This window comes from Haemorhous mexicanus, chromosome 6 (genome assembly GCF_027477595.1).
Source record: "Haemorhous mexicanus isolate bHaeMex1 chromosome 6, bHaeMex1.pri, whole genome shotgun sequence".
In the NCBI taxonomy this organism is placed as follows: domain Eukaryota; kingdom Metazoa; phylum Chordata; class Aves; order Passeriformes; family Fringillidae; genus Haemorhous; species Haemorhous mexicanus.
Genome location: NC_082346.1, coordinates 17,485,166 through 17,504,621, shown reverse-complemented (window position 1 = coordinate 17,504,621; position 19,456 = coordinate 17,485,166). Strand labels below are relative to the sequence as shown.

Sequence of the window (19,456 nt, the reverse complement as noted above, 5' to 3'; positions counted from 1 at the left end):
ATCCACTGTACAGATGCCAAGGGCAAAGTAAAAGGCTGGTAAAATATTGGTTAGTTTGGTCCACTACACCTCTGCCAGCCTACAGCCTTTCCCCTGGTGGAAGTGAAGTTCATTTGCCCCAATCCACCACAGAGTTTTCTGGTACACCAAAAAAACAACAAGGAAGTATAGAAGGTCTAAGAAGCATGGTAGATTTGTGTGTTATTTTCATGGTGAACACCGAGAACACCATTCCAGGATTCCTGAAACACATCATGAAGATATAATCCTTCCGAAAGAGAGATTTAACAGGAAAGATTTCATGGTCAGGAAAATGGAAACCTTTTCTGTTTCTGCTCCACCCTGATCCACGGAGTCTACAGACAATCTGCAGTTAGTGCTGCTGCAGTTAGATCTGCTACCAGAGACAGGGGTGCAGCTGAGATCCCTTCTCTTCTGGAAGGAAATAATAACCAGCACAAACACTTGCAGGCACACACAACACACAGAATTAACACACAGCAGTCTGATTTTAACTGCTGGTCCGTTAGAAATTCAGAACACAAATGGGGAGAGATTGTGAGAAGATGGCATTGGAGCAATACTAGTTAACAACCATCAGCAAGAATGACAGACATGCATTCATTTGCAGGTATTGCAAGCACTATACAACAGCTCTGAGTTGTTATTTTTCATTATTTCATGACTCCCTGAGCAAGGATCTCACTATAAAGCAATTAAATTAGACTAGCTCATTGGGAAACAACTCAGGAGAGTGATGCAGCTCCCAAAAATGCCTGCCCATGCTTACACAATGACCTAGATTAACCAGTTAATACTTCCTCAAATCATCAGCATGCCTAAATTACCAAGGTTAAAAAAGAACCCCAGACATTCTTTGTGAAGCTCAGTGTTAATAACAATTAGAAGAGGAAGTATTCAGTTTATTTTATTGTGGATTTGTATATTATACAACTATGTGATTAATCTTGCAGGGAAAAAAGCAGACTGGGCAAATCTTGGTATTTCCAGGAAAAAGCCTGAACCCACACATTCTTTTACAAACTAGAAGACAGCCAGCTTTTTAAAGAAAATACACATTTCCATACACTGAGGAATTTTAACGTAAAGAAAAAAAAAAGGTAACAGCTTTTACATCGAAATAGGTCAGGATCTATCAATTGCACAGTAACTGTATGCAAGAATAATGTTATAACTTTGAAAACAAATTGAAACTGTAAATCTTAAGGCGTGCAAGAGAGTATGAAAGGGAATTTCTCGCAATAACAACCAATACAATGTCAGCTAGTCTATAACCTGCCCACCAGTTTCGTATTACTCACTTGTTTGAAGTTTACAAGGCTCATTTTTGTCACTGCTGCCATCATAGATTGCTTCTATGTGTCTGTACCACCGGACAACATGGATATACTGGTCCACAGGTGGCCCCGAAAACTTTCTGAACACCTCCACATCTGCATGTGAAAATGTGAACCCCTGGATATAACTACGAGTGCTCAGGTACTCGTTCAGAGCCTTCACCCTGGCTTCCTCTTCACTAATGCTCAGAATAAAACTGTAGCTGGAAGCTGTAAAGAGAGGCACAGGACATTTGGTCAGCATTAAAAGAAGGAGATCCCATGACCAAAATATATCCTTATAATATACAACTCCCCCTGTAAATTAGCTCTGGCAACTGGTAAGAAATTTGAGAAAATTAGATTTAATACAAGCTACCAAATAACTATGTATTTCCTGTTAAAAGGATTATGTTCATGCTGCCATAAGTTTTTGAAGACATCTTTCAAAGAGTAATAAGAACAAGAACACAGGTCTTTTTCATGAAGAATATAATCTACCAAAATTGGACAAAATCCTTCACAGAGAGCAAACCTAATCAGTCACTCTCTTCCATGCTGCTAAAACACTCATCCTGCCAATATTTAAATATGATTCATTTTATGCACTGTGGAAAGGCTGTGAATATGTCTACTGAACTTGAGCATGCAGTTACATCTTTGCAGGGGTGTTGCCTGCACACAGGCTGCCAGCACAATGCTCAGTTCTTTCGCCTTGCTCTAGAAACTCAGCACTTCAGCTGCTGCTGGATATTCCCATACTTCTCTCATGCCCCTTTCTCTCCTCAGGCTCATGAATAATATTTAAAATAAGTAAAACCTACACAAACTAACAGAAAGGATATCAGATCATGCCCCTCTCTCACAAATTTTAATTCTGTGATTTCTTTGGTATATAGGCAGAGCAGGTTCAGTTATGTCTCCTCTGGACAAATGCAGGGACACAGAGGAAAGCTCTGTGTGTTGGTGGGGATGCTCACTGGAAGAACAAGCCCTGTGCAAGCCAGGGGGTACAAAGCACTCTGAGGCTATGCTAGCACTGCCATTAGGCAAACCCAGCATTCACATTTTCCAACAATGATTCAATGTTTGTAGCTCTGTTCACGTTCAAAGTACTGTACAAACACGAAGGCAATAACCTGTCTAGGTAGTCAGCCAGCAAGGTAATTTAAGCCAAGGTCACGTGCAGTAAAGTGAGAAAGGCAGCAGGAGAGCAACTGTCCCTGCTCCCAGACCCCAACAGAGACCACAGCCAGAAGTGTCACTTCTCACACTGGCAGGAATATCTCCTGCACAAGGAGTTCCCAAAGCATGGAGGTGCTCACAGAACACAACTCTTGGAAAGGCAGGAATGAAAGGAGATGGGAAAGTGATGGCTAGGAGAGGACAGGAGGGATGGCATAATTGAAGTTCTTCCAAATATCATCAGTTAAAACTTTATGAACCATTTTCTATACAGAAATCAATTATTAAAATATCCAACAGCAACTCAGGATGACAGGGAAGTGGCAGCTAGATACCAAGCATGTTTGTATTCAACTCTTTGGGGTATAAATGAGATATAGTGACACATTGGGAGAACTAATAAAAAAGGTCAATGACTTTAAAAAAATTTAAAATAATCGAAATTCACAAAAGATGTTTAATATCTATGAACAAAAGAAGACAGATCCATGTAAAGTATAAATCCTTCTCAAGGCCTATTCATGTAATTGCTCAGTACAAATAAGGAATACCAAGGAAATAATGGTCCATAACTCCACCTTACAGGCTTGCCTTACCCAGCTGAATGGGATTCAGCTTTGGCTCACACAGTTAATTTACTATCATCTTTTCATGCTCCTAAATATTTACTGATGTTTATCAACACAGAACTTCATGTTTGTACACACTAAATAGTTTGTAACAGTTCTGTTAATTAACAGTGGAAACCTAAGACTTGAACATGAATTTTGTATACATGAAAGATATGAGGGAGAAGGCAAAAAAAAGGTATTACAAGAATGATCTAGGTAGAAATGAAACCGTATCTCAAAGAAAAGATCTTTTGCAAGGAAAAGCAACTCTCAATTTGCAAAGTATTATTATAGTTATTATGACCATTATTCACACATCAGGCTGCTAATGGGAAGCAAGTCAGTGTATCTGAAACAACAGTAAGTGCTTCCAACCACATCTGTAAACCAATCTGAAAGGGAACTTGCCCAAACTTACACACAAATACAGCAAATATGACAGCACTCATACAAGCTCATTTTGGCAAGGAGAGATGGCAAACACTGCCTGTGAAGTCAGGACCAGCTCTGCACTGATAAGCTTAACAACTGAAAGTTTTTTGATCAATCTTGGCACAGACATTAATACTTCAACTTAAAATGTTTGGCAGGCTCACTGTCCCATTCCCAGGGTCCCACATCAGTTTCACAGGCTGTGCTGAGCAGATGACTGTGATAACACTGCCTCGGAAGGCAGTGTAGCAGTGGATCACTTGTTTCAAGCAAAAGGAATCAGTGACAGCTGTCTGTGTATGGCTAAAAGAAGAACAGTAAATCCACAGAACCCGGTTTTCTGAGATTTCCATTCTGCATCCTTAGCTCCCCCCATCTTGCAATTCCTTCAATTCATTAAACACTCCCACTGAACTATTTCCTGGTACTTCCTAAGTGCTGCATCCTATTTTCCCATACCCTTCAGTATCCCCATCCTGCTGCACAGCTCCAGCCCACCACTAAGTCTGCCAGTGCTGTGCAAGAGGCAGCTGCCCACTGTCAAATTGATTGATTAATTAATACCAATCAATGGATTCAAAAAGTACTGAGGGAGGAGGCCCAATAGATATATGTACATCTGACCTGTTTGCCTTGTTACTTTAGGAAAACAGGCTAAGGAATTGCCCTTCTCTCTAACTGAATTTTTTTTCCATCCCCAAAACAGAACAGATGCAGTTGTTACTACTCAAGTGCATCACAAAGTGTCTCCTTGACAGCAGAAACATGAGAGTACTACAGAGCTGTTGCATAACACTGAATTTTAACTCATGTGAACAGAATGATCCATAGATATTGTATCACACAAGAGGAAACAAGCACTGAGCACGAGTATTGGAGAGGTAGCAAAATAACCTTGAAAAATCAGAAGAATTAATGTCATCCAGTAGAAAGTTCTTTCAAAAAAGTTCCATTGCAGACATCAGTTAATACAGTTCTCACACAACAACCGCTGGTGTACAATCTCTTCTTGGTGATATAATTGTCACACATTCTTCTTTCCATGCTTGGAATGCTTCAGAGACTATTAAGGGACACTGGGAATTTTTCTGAGAGACTGCAGCAACACACAGACTCAAAGGCACAGGACAGCTTCTACATTTTATCTGCACATAAGATAACTTCTGAGGTTTAATCAAGACACATAATCCCCACAATATCAAATTTCATTGAAAATTTTCACTTCTATTAACTTGAGAATGAAGTTGCTTCTTGAAGGTGCTGCTTGGCAAAGTAAATACAGGAAAGCCATAAAGAAGGCAGTAAGCCAGCTGACCCAAAACCGGTGAGTTACTTCACTTCAGGAAAAAATTATGTTTCCTGAGCTTCCCTGAACCTGCTAACCTTGGCAGTCATAATTAGATGACAATGTAAATGTTCTGGGAATTCTGCAGAGGCATTCTCCATAAAGAAATCTTACCCATTTCAGAACATTTTGAAATGTAACTTCTCGTCCAACTTGGATTTCACAAATTTAAGACAACCCACAAAAGACAAATGTAACATTATTAATACGGCTCCAAACTGGCCATTTATCATCCTGGCCAGCCACTCTGGTACCTTTGAAAAGAATTCCAACCATCTGCTCAGACAAGATGAATTCTCCTTTTCCATTAACATTTCACAAGAACCAAACCAATGCAGTGATTCCAGCTAATGCCAGACACAGCATGCACAGAGACAGGAAAACAAAGGACTTATCAAGTCTCATACATAAGGAGCAAGAGGCTTTTAGATGAGCAGGGATTTTTAAGACTGGAGTATCCCACACCAAGGAAGAGCTTGTCAATCCAAGTCTTTTGAGCCCTGAAAGTTTCACTTCCACTTTTCCTGAACTGAAACTAAATATAACAACTGCAAATTCAGTTAAAAAACCACCCCACCCTAACAAACAGTACCTAAAGAGTTTCTCAAAGTGCACCTGAACTGAGCCTTTCTTGGGTTTTTTTCCCCTAAGACACTGAAAAGACTTCTGAAAAAGCTGATCCCTTGATGACAAGAAAGGTTGCACTTCAGTGGGAATACTACAAGATATGAATAAAGATCAAAGTAACTTTCAGTTACTTTGTTGCTTTGTTAAAGAAAAAGGGGCAAAAATATCTGTATTTACAGATCCTCAACTGGAATGACAGAAATTTCCAACCCTTTACATACCATAATGGTATTTCATACTTGCATGACTGGTATTCCAAGTTTCCATTTGCTACAGTAGTGCCAAAAATTATAGTACTACCCTAGCCCTCCTTCCATATGGAAGCGAAGAGTACAACCGATCATTAAAACACGACCACAAAAAATGTCCGTAAAAGTCCAAAAGTTCAGGCGTGAGTTCAGGAGAGAACACCGATGCCTTGGGAAAGACAGTCCGGGAGGCACAGAGACAGGTGAAAGCACGGACGGCGCGCTGAGCGCCGCACGGACCGAGCGCACCCAGCACCTCCCGGCACGCACCGAGCCGGGGGACAGCTGCTCCCGGACGGGGGTGACGAGGAGCTCCGAATTCTCTCCACAAGCCGCCGAACGCCAGCATTAACCTCACACCCGCGGCGGGCACAAGGCGAGCCGCATCCCGCGGGACGCGCCCCCAGCGCGGCGCTCGGCGCCAGCGCGGCCCCCCGGGCGCTCCCCGGCCAGCGGAGCCGGGGACGCGCAGGGGACGCGACCCCGCCGTGACAGCAGCGGCGCCGCGACCCTGGCCCCCGCCGAGACGTGACAACCCCGGCCGCCCCTCGGCCCGGCCCCGCCGGGGGCCCGCGGCGCCGCTCGCCCACCTACCGTGCTCGGCGCTGGCGGCTGCTGCCATCCCGGAGCTGCTGCTGCTGCCTCCGCCTGCCCTCGCTCCCGAGCTGATGCAACAGCGCGTCCGGAAGCCTCGCCCCGCCCGCACTACGCTACTTCCGACGGGCAACCCTGCGTCACCCGGGCAACGGGCAGCGCCTCGCGGCACGGCCCGGCCCCACACAGCACTGCCCCACACGGCACCGTCTGGCCCCACACGGCACTGCCCCACACGGCACCGTCCGGCCCCACACGGCACTGCCCCACACGGCACCGTCCGGCCCCACACAGCACTGCCCCACACGGCACTGCCCCACACGGCACTGCCCCACACGGCACGGTCCGGCCCCACACGGCACTGCCCCACACGGCACTGCCCCACAGAGCACTGCCCCACACGGCACCGTCCGGCCCCACACGGCACTGCCCCACACGGCACCGTCCGGCCCCACACGGCACTGCCCCACACAGCACTGCCCCACACGGCACCGTCTGGCCCTACACGGCACTGCCCCACACAGAACTGCCCCACACAGCACTGCCCCACACGGCACCGTCCGGCCCCACACAGCACTGCCCCACACGGCACCGTCCGGCCCCACACGGCACTGCCCCACACAGCACTGCCCCACACAGCACCGTCCGGCCCCACACGGCACTGCCCCACACAGCACCGTCCGGCCCCACACGGCACTGCCCCACACAGAACTGCCCCACACAGAACTGCCCCACACGGCACCGTCCGGCCCCACACGGCACCGTCCGGCCCCACACGGCACTGCCCCACACAGCACTGCCCCACACGGCACCGTCCAGCCCCACACGGCACTGCCTCACACAGCACTGCCCCACACGGCACTGCCCCACACAGCACCGTCCAGCCCCACACGGCACTGCCCCACACAGCACTGCCCGGCCGGGATATGACCGCCCAGGGCACCGCGGCCACCCCGTCACCCAACAGCACGGTGCCCACCGAGCCCCAGCTCTGAGTGCCGCCGCCCGCCTTTCCTTAAATAGCCCCAAGGATGGAGGCGGCGCCGCCAAAATAAAGTCCCAGAGCCAGCTTCTGTCCGAGCCAGGGTTTTATTGCTGTGCTTCAAACATAGCGGTGCTGAGCAGTCCGATACAACACAAAATGGTTTCGGAAACTAAAGCATCACAGTACTCAAAATCAGCAGCGGAATCTTGGTCCCCGCCCCCAGGCTGGGACAGCACTGCCACAAACTAAGGGGTGCCCGAGCTCCTGGCTCCGAAGTGGGCATCCAGCACCTGTGTTTAATATTATATGACTCAAGAGGTAGGAAGTTCATGTAAACATGAAAACAACAAAGGCATTACATCCCTTCCGGCTCTCTCCATGAGCTGAGGAGGCTAACAACTCCATTTCTACCAGCAGTTTCTGACACCCTCATTTAAGGAAGTCTGAAGACACACATATGTACACAGAAACATTTTTGCAGTTCTTCATAAACATTAATCTTCAGCTTCTACTTTACTTATAATGTTATTACTTTTTAAAGTGTTTAATATGCTGTAACAAGCCTTGGTATCTATGTGCCTCAATGCATCTAGTAAATTAATAATTCATTGTTTCTTTCCCAGTTTGTTTTTCCAGATGAGAAGCATCTGATGTGATTGTTCTTCTCTATTATTAGGAAATTTAGAAATAATTTTATCAATATTGTTTTCCTGTAGAAGAGTTCCCATAAGCCGCTTCCACTGTTGTGGTGGTACTTCCTTTGTAAAGACATCAAAGGTCTCTCTGAGTTCTGCAAGAAGAAGCACACAACACACATCAGCTTGGATTTTAAAACACAGAGGTTTTTTCCCATAGCTCACACACATACTTTCCCCTTAATTTTCAGCCAATACCTGCAGAGACCAAACAGCAGCAGCAAGGCAGGGTTTGGCACCTAAGAAGCAGCAGGACAAATACGTTTTCTACTAAGTGGCCTTGAAAGTAGCTAAAGGTATTGGTGCATTCTCAGTAGTGGTCCCCTAAGGCAGGACACCATCCACTAAAGGTGGTTTTGAGGAAGGCTTCATTGGCTGATATGTTCCCTTGGCGGGGCTACTGAAGATGAAGTTTTAACCACTTCACTATGCTGCTGGCACAGGTTTGCCACACCAAGACCACCAGAGCAAAACCCATCACTTGGACATCCAGCACAACAATTTGCTGGTGGGTGTATGAAGGTTTGATGTGCTCTTCCACGTGAGGGGACATTTGACTGAGAGATCTCTCACTCTGACCTACACTTCACTCAGTAAAGCAGAGTACACTGCTGCAATGCAGACTTGTTTTAAAACATTTTTCAAAAATTTGTACCATTCTTAAAATCCTGACTGTGCTATACTCCCATGCACAAAAGTCATGCTCCAAAGTAGAACAGTTCACCACAGGGATTACAAATGCAGCAATAATCCTGTTTCAGCATATTTTACAATAAACTGGAAGCCTTATAGCTCTAAGCAATAATCATTAGCCTCTTTATACTACTCTGTAAGTAGACTAAAGTCAAGAGGAAATAAAACCAAATTCCAAGTACTGCCAATTTATGAAATACTTACCACGTAGAGAGAGATCTTTAACAATTATCTGACTTGGTTCTTGTACCTGTAATACAAAGTTGGACCATTGCTCCAACAAATCAGGATGCTTCACTCACTATTGCTTTTTTACCTATTTGACAGCTTTCTTTTACATCACACACAGCAAATAGGGGAAGGGAAGCAGATTTCAGAGCAGACCTGAAAGTACTGGAGTAAAGAAAATTGCATGGTGAAACAAACACATTACTGGCTCTAAGGCAACATTCGCTGCTATCACAAAACAGTAGCTTCTGTTGGGGAGATGAAAGAGGCAGGGTAAATTAAATGAGGGATTGAAGTTTTTTTTCCCCCAAGCTATCACTTCCCCTACTTCCTATTACATCTTTAAGGGGAAGTTTCCTCTTGTTTTGCCTGAAAGCTCTAGGAATAGTTACAAGCTCAACTAAAGGGATACCTATATTAGGGGAAATACAAGGATCATTTCGCACACACACACTTACCTTACAATTTGCTGGAGTTCCATGTGGAACATTAGATAGGGCAGTCTGCTGAAAAGCAGAATTCTGGACAGGTTTTGCTGCCAATGAGGACTTAGCAATCCTCCTCAACCACGCTGTCATACAGCACTTCCAGCTCCTGCACGGGACAGTGCCCTTCTCAGAAACCACACTACTTTCCACTATTTTCTTCTGGAGAAAGAAAAGGAAATACTTGAAGTCACCAGATGTCAGAGACATAAAGGGAGAGCTGATTATTTGCAAAGTAACAGCCTTTACAGAATTAGACTTCAAATGTGTAAGAGACAGTCCAAAGTTTCCCTCATTTGCCTCACGACCGTCACAAGGACAAAGACCAAGATGTTGAAGACCCTGACTGGAGTTCTGGCCTGGCTGAAGTGGATGCTTGCCAAGTGATTGTTCACCGGTGTGCTTGCTGTGTCACCATGGTACACTGCTTTGGGCAGGGCCTGGCAAGGAGTAGCTCTGCCTGTACGCTTACACCTGCTTCACAATACCCACTCATCACAATAGCCCATGGATTTCCCCACCTCTTGGCCAGACGCCACCCGCTTTAGAGAAAGACTGACTTTCTGGGGTAACTTTGGTGATGCCCCACGGAAGATCCCTCGTATATCACATGACCACCATCAAAGACAGAGAATGAAGCCCCCCCAAGGACTGAGACCCTTAAAATTCTCACGCAGCGGTGCTGGCCTGACTGAAGCAGGACATCTGCCAAGTGTTGCCTGCAGGTGTGTTCACTGGACCAAGACTGGTTTCCCATGGGACCCAGTCCTGAAACAATGGGTCCTGCTCATTGCTGGGACTGTATTGTCCTGTTCAGAACTGAACTGTCTGTCTGTACTTGTTCTCAACATACTTATTCTCCACTCTCCTGTACCCACTGCCTTGACATAAGACTACAAAAGACCCCTGAATTAACCAGAGACTTTGAGATTCTCCCCAACACAACAAGACAGATCTATTGGCTGGACCATGGGAATTTCATCTTGCCATTGGTAGCTAGTCCCCACCCCCCTGCCTTTTTCTCTCTCTCTCTCTATCCTTTATCTCCTTTCTAATCCTTCTATCACATTTGCTGAGAGCACTCAATAAAAGGTGCATTTGTTTTGATTAATACTAAGTGTGTGTACACACCTGCTGTGTGTCTTTTGCACTCTGAGACAGGAAAAAAGAACCATCACTACCCTACCTTGTACTAGTGGAGTGTGACAAAATGGTTTCAGAGCCTGACTCTCCACCTCCCTGGCTGTTCTGCACCCACCAGGCTGCAGAGTAAGGCACACAAGCTGCCTCCACAACAACCACAGGAAACTTTTCCTAATGTTCTTACTGATGTGGATTGCTGCTTGCTCCTCCCTAGGTACAGAAGGTAGGTCCCTCTCCTAAGACAGAGGGAATTAAACTGCCTTGCTGCACCTGAGATGACTAAACAGCACCAGGGGTCTCAAGCCTATTGCTATGTCAAGGCTGATGCTCAGAACTGTTGCCAAGTAGCCTGTCAGCTCCATGGCAGTGCACTGCCTTGGGCTGTCTGTGCCTGGATTGGCTTTCCTGGTAGGTCCACAAACTATAATCAGTTGAAAGAAGCCAGTGAGCACCCAGGTACATTGCATAGTTTTTGTGAAGGGAGAAAGAGGGAAGCCAGCAAGAAAGGTTCCCTTCCTTTCTGGCACTGTCAATTCATTAAACAAGCATAGCCAGGGAGTAGGTCAGCATGAACAGTACAAGCACAAAGCAGAGCAGCCTGTCTCACATGACAGGTAGTGCTAAAGCTGGCAAGCTTTAGGAGTATTTATTTGTATGTGGAAAATGAGGATGATGAGTTACTGTTTTGCCCCTGAGACTTGTGTTTATTAAGGTACAAGCTCTTTGTAAGCATAAGCCAGCATACTTCCTATTTGCAGTGACAGTGACCCACAGGTGACACCACCCCGTGACCAACATGCATAAGGGGGGATGTGAGGGGAGCCCCCCTACATATGACCCAGGTAGTTGTACATCATTCTCACTGAAACACTTTCTGTTTAAGGGTATAAGCACATTAATGAAGTTCATCTTATTTATACAGGATAATTCTTAAACAGGAAAACAAATGACTGAAAGAGCAGTGTCATGGCTGACCCTTTTGTTTCAAAACCCAGCTATTCAAGTATCAGCAGTTGTTGGAGGCACTAGAGCAGTATGAATTCACTGGTTCTTTGGAAGGGAAGGTGTGTAGGTGCCAAAATACTCAGTATCAGGACTGCATCAGTAGAACTCTCCTTAGCAAATAAGCTCTTATAGCTGCATGAGCACTCCAAGTGCAAACTTTGCATCTGCCTGTGACAGCTCTTAGATGAGAGACAAGTGGCACCATGCACCAATTTGTAACTGCATCATTCCGCAACTATTTTATTGAAATTAAAGACATGTTATATTTGCTATTCCTATGCTACAACATTTTGACCAGGTTTTTTGTCACGTTTCTTCATCAGCTTCTATAAATAGATGAAGTGCTACAAATCTGGCCAGGGTGTGAGGGGAGACACAACGCAACAAAAAACCTGGGGTGTTTCACATATTTGAGCCACTTATGGACCTTAAAAAAGAAAAGGAGCAGAGTTTAGGGTGAGCCTTTGAACATCTCTTTCAATTCTGTTTCCTCAGTCTTCAAGTATTTTTGCATAATTAAAATACATTTAATTACTCAAAATGTCTAATTAGTAACATTAGACAGAGTGCATACACTGAGTGGGTAATGCATTGGTGAGGGACAAGAGAAGCTCCAGGGAGAAAAAAAAGTGCTGTACACACACTGAGATCAGTCTGGATATTTTTCCTAGTTGCTCATCAAGACTAACGTTGTGTAAAACTAAGACTGAGCTCATTTTTGCCTTGTGGTGCTGGTAGCAATGTAGTTTCTAACTACATAAATTAAAGCCAGCTTATATTTACTTCATCCAGCCTTGTATTTGTCTTGCAGAGTGCTGGGCTAGCAATAGGTTTTTTAGACTCAAAAAGTAAGGTTCTGAAATGTCATTTGTTGCAGGATGCCAGGGTATACCCAGCTTCAAGTTGGAACATTTGCCAGCAGCCAGCCTCAGCTGGATAAACCCTTTTTAGGGATGTACTTTGAGACTGGCATGCTCTGAACCCCTCCTCTTTTGGGACTGCTTAAGACCAAGAATTCAGACTGTCAGATCCTGGTCTGTAGCTTGTGACATGAGCCCAGAGGCAGGAAGACTCAATCACTTTACCGGATCAGGAGTGGTTAAGTCTTATGAAATAATAATTTGTAGTCGCAATGAGAGCTGGAACACCACCATGCTGCCACACCAAAAAATAGCTGCCAACAGCTGGGGAATACACATGTGAAGCAGCAAAAGTGAAATTAAACTGGATCAAGATATCACTTGGAGATGGTCTGAAGTGAAAACTTGCAGCTAGTCCAAGTTTTTTCCCTGCTTCCAAGGCATCCTGGTCATAGGCTCTGAAGTGTTGTCCAGTTGACAAGGCCAACTGCAGCAGACAACAGCAGCTATTGAATGCATCAGACACTTGCTAATTAATTTCTGACCTTGTTGCATGAATCACAACTTGTTGCATCACAGGAACACATCCTACCAGAGATCTACAGTGAGACAAAACATTGAGGGCTGTGTGTCAGGTACAATTAGGCTGTGAGCAATTAAAGATGAAACACTTGGTCCATCACATACTTACCAGATGTCCCTCTACATCTTTAACAGTTGAGGCAGCTGAAAAAAAAAAAAAAAAGTCTGAGCAACTTCTAAGTATTGCAGCAACTTAAACATAGCTGAAATCACACAAGACTTCTACACAATAGAAACTTTTGTAACACAGCCAAAGCTTTTAAAAGCCATTTAGTTTCCTTGGCCTGTCATACATTTCACCCCAGTACAACCCTTAGCTTCCACCAACAGCTGTGCCTTAATCCTGCTCAGTAAAATGCAGACTACAAGATGCTGTTTGACTTTTAAGCCACTCTTGCCACCTCCTCTACTCCAGCTTTTGTTTCTCAGAATTTTTTGTAGGCTATTGCAATACAGAAGGCAGAAATTGTCTTTACTGCAATACAATCAGTAAGACATGATTTCAGCAAACTTAGCACTTAAGATTCACAATAGCTTTCAGTATTATTTTAACCATGCTAGTAGCAAAAGTTCTTTAAAACACAATCGTGGAAATAGACGTTTCCAAGGAAAACAGCTCAATTTCCACTAAAAAATAAATTCCCACAGAACTTATCAACCAAACACTCACATTAAGAGGTTCAAATGACTAAAGGGAACCAATTTGTACCAAAAAAATCCCCACAACCAAACAGAGTGAAAGTAATTAGTGGTCTAATTAGTTGCTACTTTTTAGCCCATGCATCTAAACCCCCACACAGGTTTTTCCTCCTTGCCAATACAAGGCAAGTTGATTGGAGAAGTCCTCTCTAAGGACCTTATGATAATCTTGCTTTGAAGCAGAGGCATCTGTCAGCAAGATAAGAAAGCTCATAGTTAAGGATTATGCATTTTATTTACCAAGCAAAACTACTCTTCACTTTACTAATTTGCTAATTTCAATCACAAGCAAAATGAACTAGAGCTTAAACAGGTCCCCTGTAAGGCAACACAAGAACCAGGGTCAGCCCTAGTGCATTCTTTGCCTAACTCTGGAAAGCAAATTTCATGGATAATAATCAAGCAGTTACCTTTATCACACTTCAGCTTTTTAACAACAACAACAACAACTACTAGCAAACCCAAACCGGCCGACAGAAGCACCGGAATAACCCAAACACGAGCTTCCTTCCCTGTAAAGTAAGAAAAAAAAATTAGTACTGAAACAGTCCCCCAAAAAGATATTCCTTGCTGTCCTAGAGAAAAACCTAAGCCTGGAACTAATACAATAACCCAGACAGTTTGTCCTGGGACTCTCATGGACACATTGCCCTGAGCATGTGAGCACTTGCTTGCACTGCACATCATGCTTCCAAAGGCCTCAGGGAGCTCTGCAGGGAGCTGCAATGCAACTTCCACAGGGGTTCATGGAGAGACACTTAAAGGGAAACAAGTATGCAAAAGATGATAGCTAGCTTCAGGTGCTGTAGCATGGACAGTGAGCATTCCTGGCAGAAGAGGAAGCGACTCCAGGCACAGTAAACATTTTCACACTACCCATAACTTTCAACTGTGTCACCCTTGCAGCTTTAAGGACTCTGGCAACACATGTAGCTTTTCACCAAGGGAAAAGCTCCAGGTGATTTGTCCCATCAATCCCTTTGAGAATTGTCTTTAGCAAATAACTCCCAGACTAAAAGGCAGCTGCTCTTAAACACATTACAGTAGACGAAACCACTGTTTTACAGACTACTCTGGTGTTATTAGCCTGAAGCCACAGACCCAACAAACCAAGCTGAGTGGGATTTGTGTAACAGACCTTGATTGGTTAAGCCTAGTTCTGCAGTATCAGTGGAATTCAGCAGGATTTCATTCCCGTCTGGATGCCTGAAGTGGATGGTAACAGAACATTGTACCAACATTTCTAGATCAGTACGCAGCTCTGTCCAGGCCTGATTCTTTTTCAGACAGAGCTCAGAACCATGAATAGAACATGCATAAACTTTGATAGAGGTGTACCTTTAAACAATCCAAGACAAGACTACAAGATAAAAGAAAGCAGATAAAATTCATGTATGTTAGTGTCTAAGTGGAGGAAGAAAAAATAAAAAAAACAACAAACCACAGAGTATAGGCATTATTCATGCACAGTTAGTTAACTTCAACAGGTAGCTCTACACACTAAAATTTTAAGCTGGGTGCTAGAAAGTTCATTCAAGTGTGTTCTGTGGAAATACCAACCTCAAGACATGAAAAATGCAAGTTTACAGCCATAAGCAACAACCACAATGATACCCCCAAGTCCACGTCTTTCTAGGCCTCAACATCACAGGTTTTGACACTTAAAATTTGACTGCATGAAAAATGCCATTTGGCTTCAGGGCAATTATTTACAGCCTGAAGACATGTATTAACTATTGGCACAGATTGGGCCACAGCTCTAACATTCCCTAGAAGAAAATAGCAACTTATTCTCAAACTTACTCTTGACTGATTCTCCGACACATTTCACAGCCCTCGTCATCACAGAAATACCCTTGTTTGCACTGGCACTCAGCATTCTGTGTCAGAGTACAGGGTCTCAGAGTTATCTGATCTAAAAATAAAATACAAGTTAGCAAGTGCAAAGATTGTACTCAGGCCATAAAGGCAATTTACTTTTAAGTTCAATATGATCAATGAAGTCCAGGTTTTCCACATTAAAAAAAGGGGAAATTGTTAAGGTTTCATAAGGTTTGGTACCCTCTTTGCACCGTCTGCAAGGCAAGCATTCCTCCAAGCCGTTGGCATAGGCAGTAAAGCCTTTTCCTTCCTTGCAAGGGTCACATTTTCCTTTCAAATGTGAAGCATTGCAGTGGTCAGCAACAAAGGTACCTGTGGAAGAAGAGAACTGGCAGCAGCAGCAATCTCAGGGGATCTTTTGACAGACAAAGGGCTAAACCTAGATATTACAACACAAGTTTCTGAGAAAAGTTTAACTCTTCCTTGCAAATCAATCACATGTCACACAAACCAAGAGGCACAGGAGAGCCAGGAGGAACATCTGCAATTTGCAACTCAGACAGGGAGAGGTGCAAAACGAGGCATCCAGCAAGGTATCTGCTGGAAGAATGAGTCACTGCAGCAGGCAAGGAGCCTGTGGATGGTACCATTGCTGAAGGAAAGGGGCGAGCCCAGGGAGAAGTGCTTTCAAAAAACTTCTTTCTCCTTTGTCTGAATCCCACCTAAATGCACCAGTAAGCTTCTGATAATAATGAGAGTTTTCTTCTTGGTGCAAAACTTGTTAGCTCTGCACACACTGAGCACGGAGAGGAGAGCAAAATCATACTGAAGTTTTGGCTACAGACACAGAAATATCAGAATTTCCCTAGGCCTGTTATTTGTGTTAACTAAATCACTTAACTTCAAAAATTTTATCCTCAACCACAAGCAAAGGCTTCCTGGCTTGCCAAAGCACCTCTCCCAGTCACTGCCTGTTGCATTAAGGGGCTCTCACTTGAAAGTGGAGGCCAACCTTTACAGCACCAAGAAGTCCCCACAGCTCCAACGAGGCTTACACTTTCACAGCATGCAATGTAAGAAGCAATTGCTATCAGCTGTAACTACTCAAAGACTTACCTGCTTCACAAAAGACACAACAGAGACCTTGATGGAAGTACTCTCTCTCCCCACAGCTCGCTCGGGCTCTAGGCATCGTCAGCAGCACAGCCTACAGCGGAGGCAAACAGGCCTCTTGAGTGAGTCATCCTCCCTGGACACGATAACTATCTCGGGGAGATTAACTTGTAAAGACTTGGAAACACATTCAGAAGTTTATGGGAAGCCACAGAGGAAACCCAAACTAATTTCTGCTAAGTGCTGCTCACAGCAGTAATTGCCATCACAAAGCTGGGGTTAAGGCAGCACCGTGCAGCACCTGATGGGCTTTAGGCAACTGTTGCCACACGTTCCTGCCGCCATATAAACTTTTGTTTTCTTTCCACTATTTCACTGCAGTTGAATTGCAGACGCCAAAGTTTTTGCGGTGTGCAAGGGATTAGTTTCTCCCTTCCCACATCCTTTTAATTCATCAGAATCAGTGCTAGTCTCGCTCCCACAAAACTGAGGAAACGCCCCACAGACTCCTCCAACACGTCTCACTGGCTCAAATCTTAGGCAGAAGACAAGTCGAGTCATTAGCAATACTACACGAACATTGGGAATGTTTTTTTGTTTTGTTTTTTGTTTGTTTGTTTTTTTTAAGAGGATGAAACGTGCAGGCAGCGCACTACCGGGCAGGGCTCCCACGCAGCCTCGCTGTCCCGGTATGTCCAAGCGCTTCCAGGGAGGCGAGCGCAGGCTCGGTCCCGGGGCAGCTGAGTCACATCCTCAGAAGCCTCATACAAAGAGAGAAATCCTCTAGAGCAAAAGCGGGAGGAGGGGAAGAGGAGGCCGGCACGCCGAGGTCCCCGGAGCTAATTGTCAGCAGCGGGCAAGTCTAAGCTAAAACCAAGAGGGTCCCGCTCTTTAAACTCTCTCCTTGGTAGACTGAAAATCCTCCCCGTAACTGTAGGGAGGTGAGAAAACTTCCAGTTTCATACTTAAATAACCCGAGGAGTTTTAAAGAACTCACTCCTTGTAACTTTTTTTTTTCCTACGAGGAGAGAAGGAAAGGAGGCAGCGAGTGCGGTAGGAACAGACAGGGAGACGTGCTAAATTTATTCCCTGAGGGCGCTGGGTTCACGGCAGCGGCGCTGCCGCAGGTTTCCCGAGACATCAAACACGAACAAAAGTTCGGGAAGGTTACCAAAGCCTCTTGAAGAAGAAAGGGACAGAAAAGCCCACAAGGCTCCTTCACGCTAGAGCTGGAGGAAGACTTTTTCCGCCTCAAAAGCCAGGATTTGGGTTCGGGCTGCGGGCGGCTGGAAGCCAGCACTCGCGGCGGGCAGGTGGAGGGTGAGCCCACGCCCTGCGGGCCAGAGAGCCCCAGCCGGCACTTAGCAGCAACCGTGGGACAGAGAGCCCCAGCCGGCACTTAGCAGCAGCCGTGGGACAGAGAGCCCCAGCCGGCACTTAGCAGCAGCCGTGGGACAGAGAGCCCCAGCCGGCACTTAGCAGCAGCCGTGGGACAGAAAGCCCCAGCCGGCACTTACCAGCAGCAGCCCCACCGCTCGCCCGGCTCCCATGACGGCGCCCATCGCTCTGGGCCCGCCCCGCGCTGCCGCCGCTCTTATTCCCGGCGGGAGGCGGGGCACAGGTGGGGCACCGAGCGCTCTCGGCCCTCACAGCCGTCCCTTCTCGGCAGAAAGGGCAGAAGCCGCGGTTAATTGCCGCAGGTGCTGAAGGGCTGTCCACCCTGATCACAAAAAGCTGCGGGAAAAGCTGTGAGGAGAAATTTCCCAAGATGGCGCAAAGTGCATATAACTGGGTTTTCTGAAGCCCTAAAAGGGTTCTCACGTTTCTCCCCAGTAGTTATTCCTCCCAGAGAAATAACGTTTCTGGCCACGATTTTCCTCAAGAATACTTTTCATCTCCCATGTGCATGTAACTGGCATGTAGGAACATTCACCTCCAGGTTGCTGAAACTGGATTAAAATTAATGGCACAAAGATTCATAGGCTGTTCCTTTTGGGATTATTTTCTAATCCTCTGTGGCAGCAGCTGTAAATGTTGGAAACTCTTCCTCTGCTGATGCTGAATTAACTTGTTGATAGTTTCTTTCACTGAACTGCTGCTCTTGTGGTAACAGTGTTTTTATTTTACTCAACTGCACTTACAAGTCCTAGTGCAATCCCTGTGGGTGCATAGTTTGGTAAAATGAAAATAATTCAAACAATCTCCTGCACTCACATTTACACCCACTGAAGGCTTCCTGCTCAGCACTGTTTCTCTTCGGTTCAGGGGGCTTGGGTTGTCTGGGGTTTTTTCTGTTGTTGTTTGGTAACCATTTCCCAAAGCTTGGATACAATTGTACCCAAGGGATGGAAACAGCCCTTCCGAGGTGGAGAGGCGCCTTTCCATAACTCAAAACACATGCTCCAAAAGCAGGATGAGAGTGATGAGGAAGGCTGTGCTGATAGGCCAGAGATGTGCTGACTTGCTGAAGCATTCCAAGGAGATTAGTGGATGTGTTTGCACAGCTTTACATCCAAACACTTGGATACATCCAAACAGGAGCAAACACTTTGAAGCTGCATAGGGAACTTTGCACAGCCTGGAAAGCAGAGGAAGCACCCTCTCATTGAGTTTTACACCACATGTGGCATGGGTCAGACTTTCTCAGAAAGAGTGAATAGGATGACATCCTTCAAAAAGGCACCCAATCTGTGTCAATAATGTTGATATTCTCCAAGGATGTTTCCTCAAGAATGAAGAATGCTTTGGTTTTCTGGAGACTTTTGCTA

General features: G+C 45.3%; 2 protein-coding genes across 5 annotated transcripts in view; both read right to left on the bottom strand.

The window, feature by feature from the left end:
- The window catches only part of CARS1 (cysteinyl-tRNA synthetase 1), a 33,404-nt gene extending 26,846 nt beyond the window's left edge, over nucleotides 1-6,558 (bottom strand). The window contains exons 1-2 of one of the 3 annotated variants that reach the window (XM_059849022.1): nucleotides 6,380-6,558; nucleotides 1,323-1,568 (exon numbers count right to left, since the gene is read on the bottom strand). In XM_059849022.1, the coding sequence (XP_059705005.1) occupies nucleotides 1,323-1,568; nucleotides 6,380-6,407 (274 nt within the window). In that variant the 5' untranslated portion in view covers nucleotides 6,408-6,558. The remainder of the gene's footprint in view (nucleotides 1-1,322; nucleotides 1,569-6,379) is intronic. The other 2 variants (XM_059849020.1, XM_059849021.1) reach the window with 2 other exon arrangements.
- Nucleotides 6,559-7,449: 891 nt separating this feature from the next.
- LOC132328814 (tumor necrosis factor receptor superfamily member 26-like) lies at nucleotides 7,450-18,298 on the bottom strand. 2 transcript variants are annotated; one of them, XM_059849018.1, is made up of 10 exons: nucleotides 18,206-18,298; nucleotides 16,692-16,782; nucleotides 15,816-15,947; nucleotides 15,558-15,669; nucleotides 14,893-14,960; nucleotides 14,165-14,266; nucleotides 13,165-13,199; nucleotides 9,439-9,627; nucleotides 8,957-9,002; nucleotides 7,450-8,154 (listed from the first exon to the last, which is right to left on the bottom strand). In XM_059849018.1, exons 1-10 carry the CDS (start codon nucleotides 18,248-18,250, stop codon nucleotides 7,970-7,972), a joined length of 1,005 nt encoding a protein of 334 aa, XP_059705001.1. In that variant the 5' UTR covers nucleotides 18,251-18,298; the 3' UTR covers nucleotides 7,450-7,969. The 2 variants fall into 2 exon arrangements, with proteins under 2 accessions (XP_059705001.1, XP_059705002.1); XM_059849019.1 differs by lacking the exon at nucleotides 9,439-9,627.
- Nucleotides 18,299-19,456: the final 1,158 nt, after the last annotated feature.

What these genes read in the sequence shown, in the direction of transcription:
- LOC132328814 (XM_059849018.1), bottom strand. Translation starts at nt 18,250, where the DNA reads ATGGGCGCCGTCATGGGAGCCGGGCGAGCGGTGGGGCTGCTGCTG. An exon ending in TGTCGGAGAATCAGTCAAGA is followed by an intron (nt 14,961 to 15,557) that starts GTAAGTTTGAGA and finishes CATCCACTTCAG; the next exon opens with GCATCCAGACGGGAATGAAA. An exon ending in AAAGCTGAAGTGTGATAAAG is followed by an intron (nt 13,200 to 14,164) that starts GTAACTGCTTGA and finishes TTTTTTTTTCAG; the next exon opens with CTGCCTCAACTGTTAAAGAT.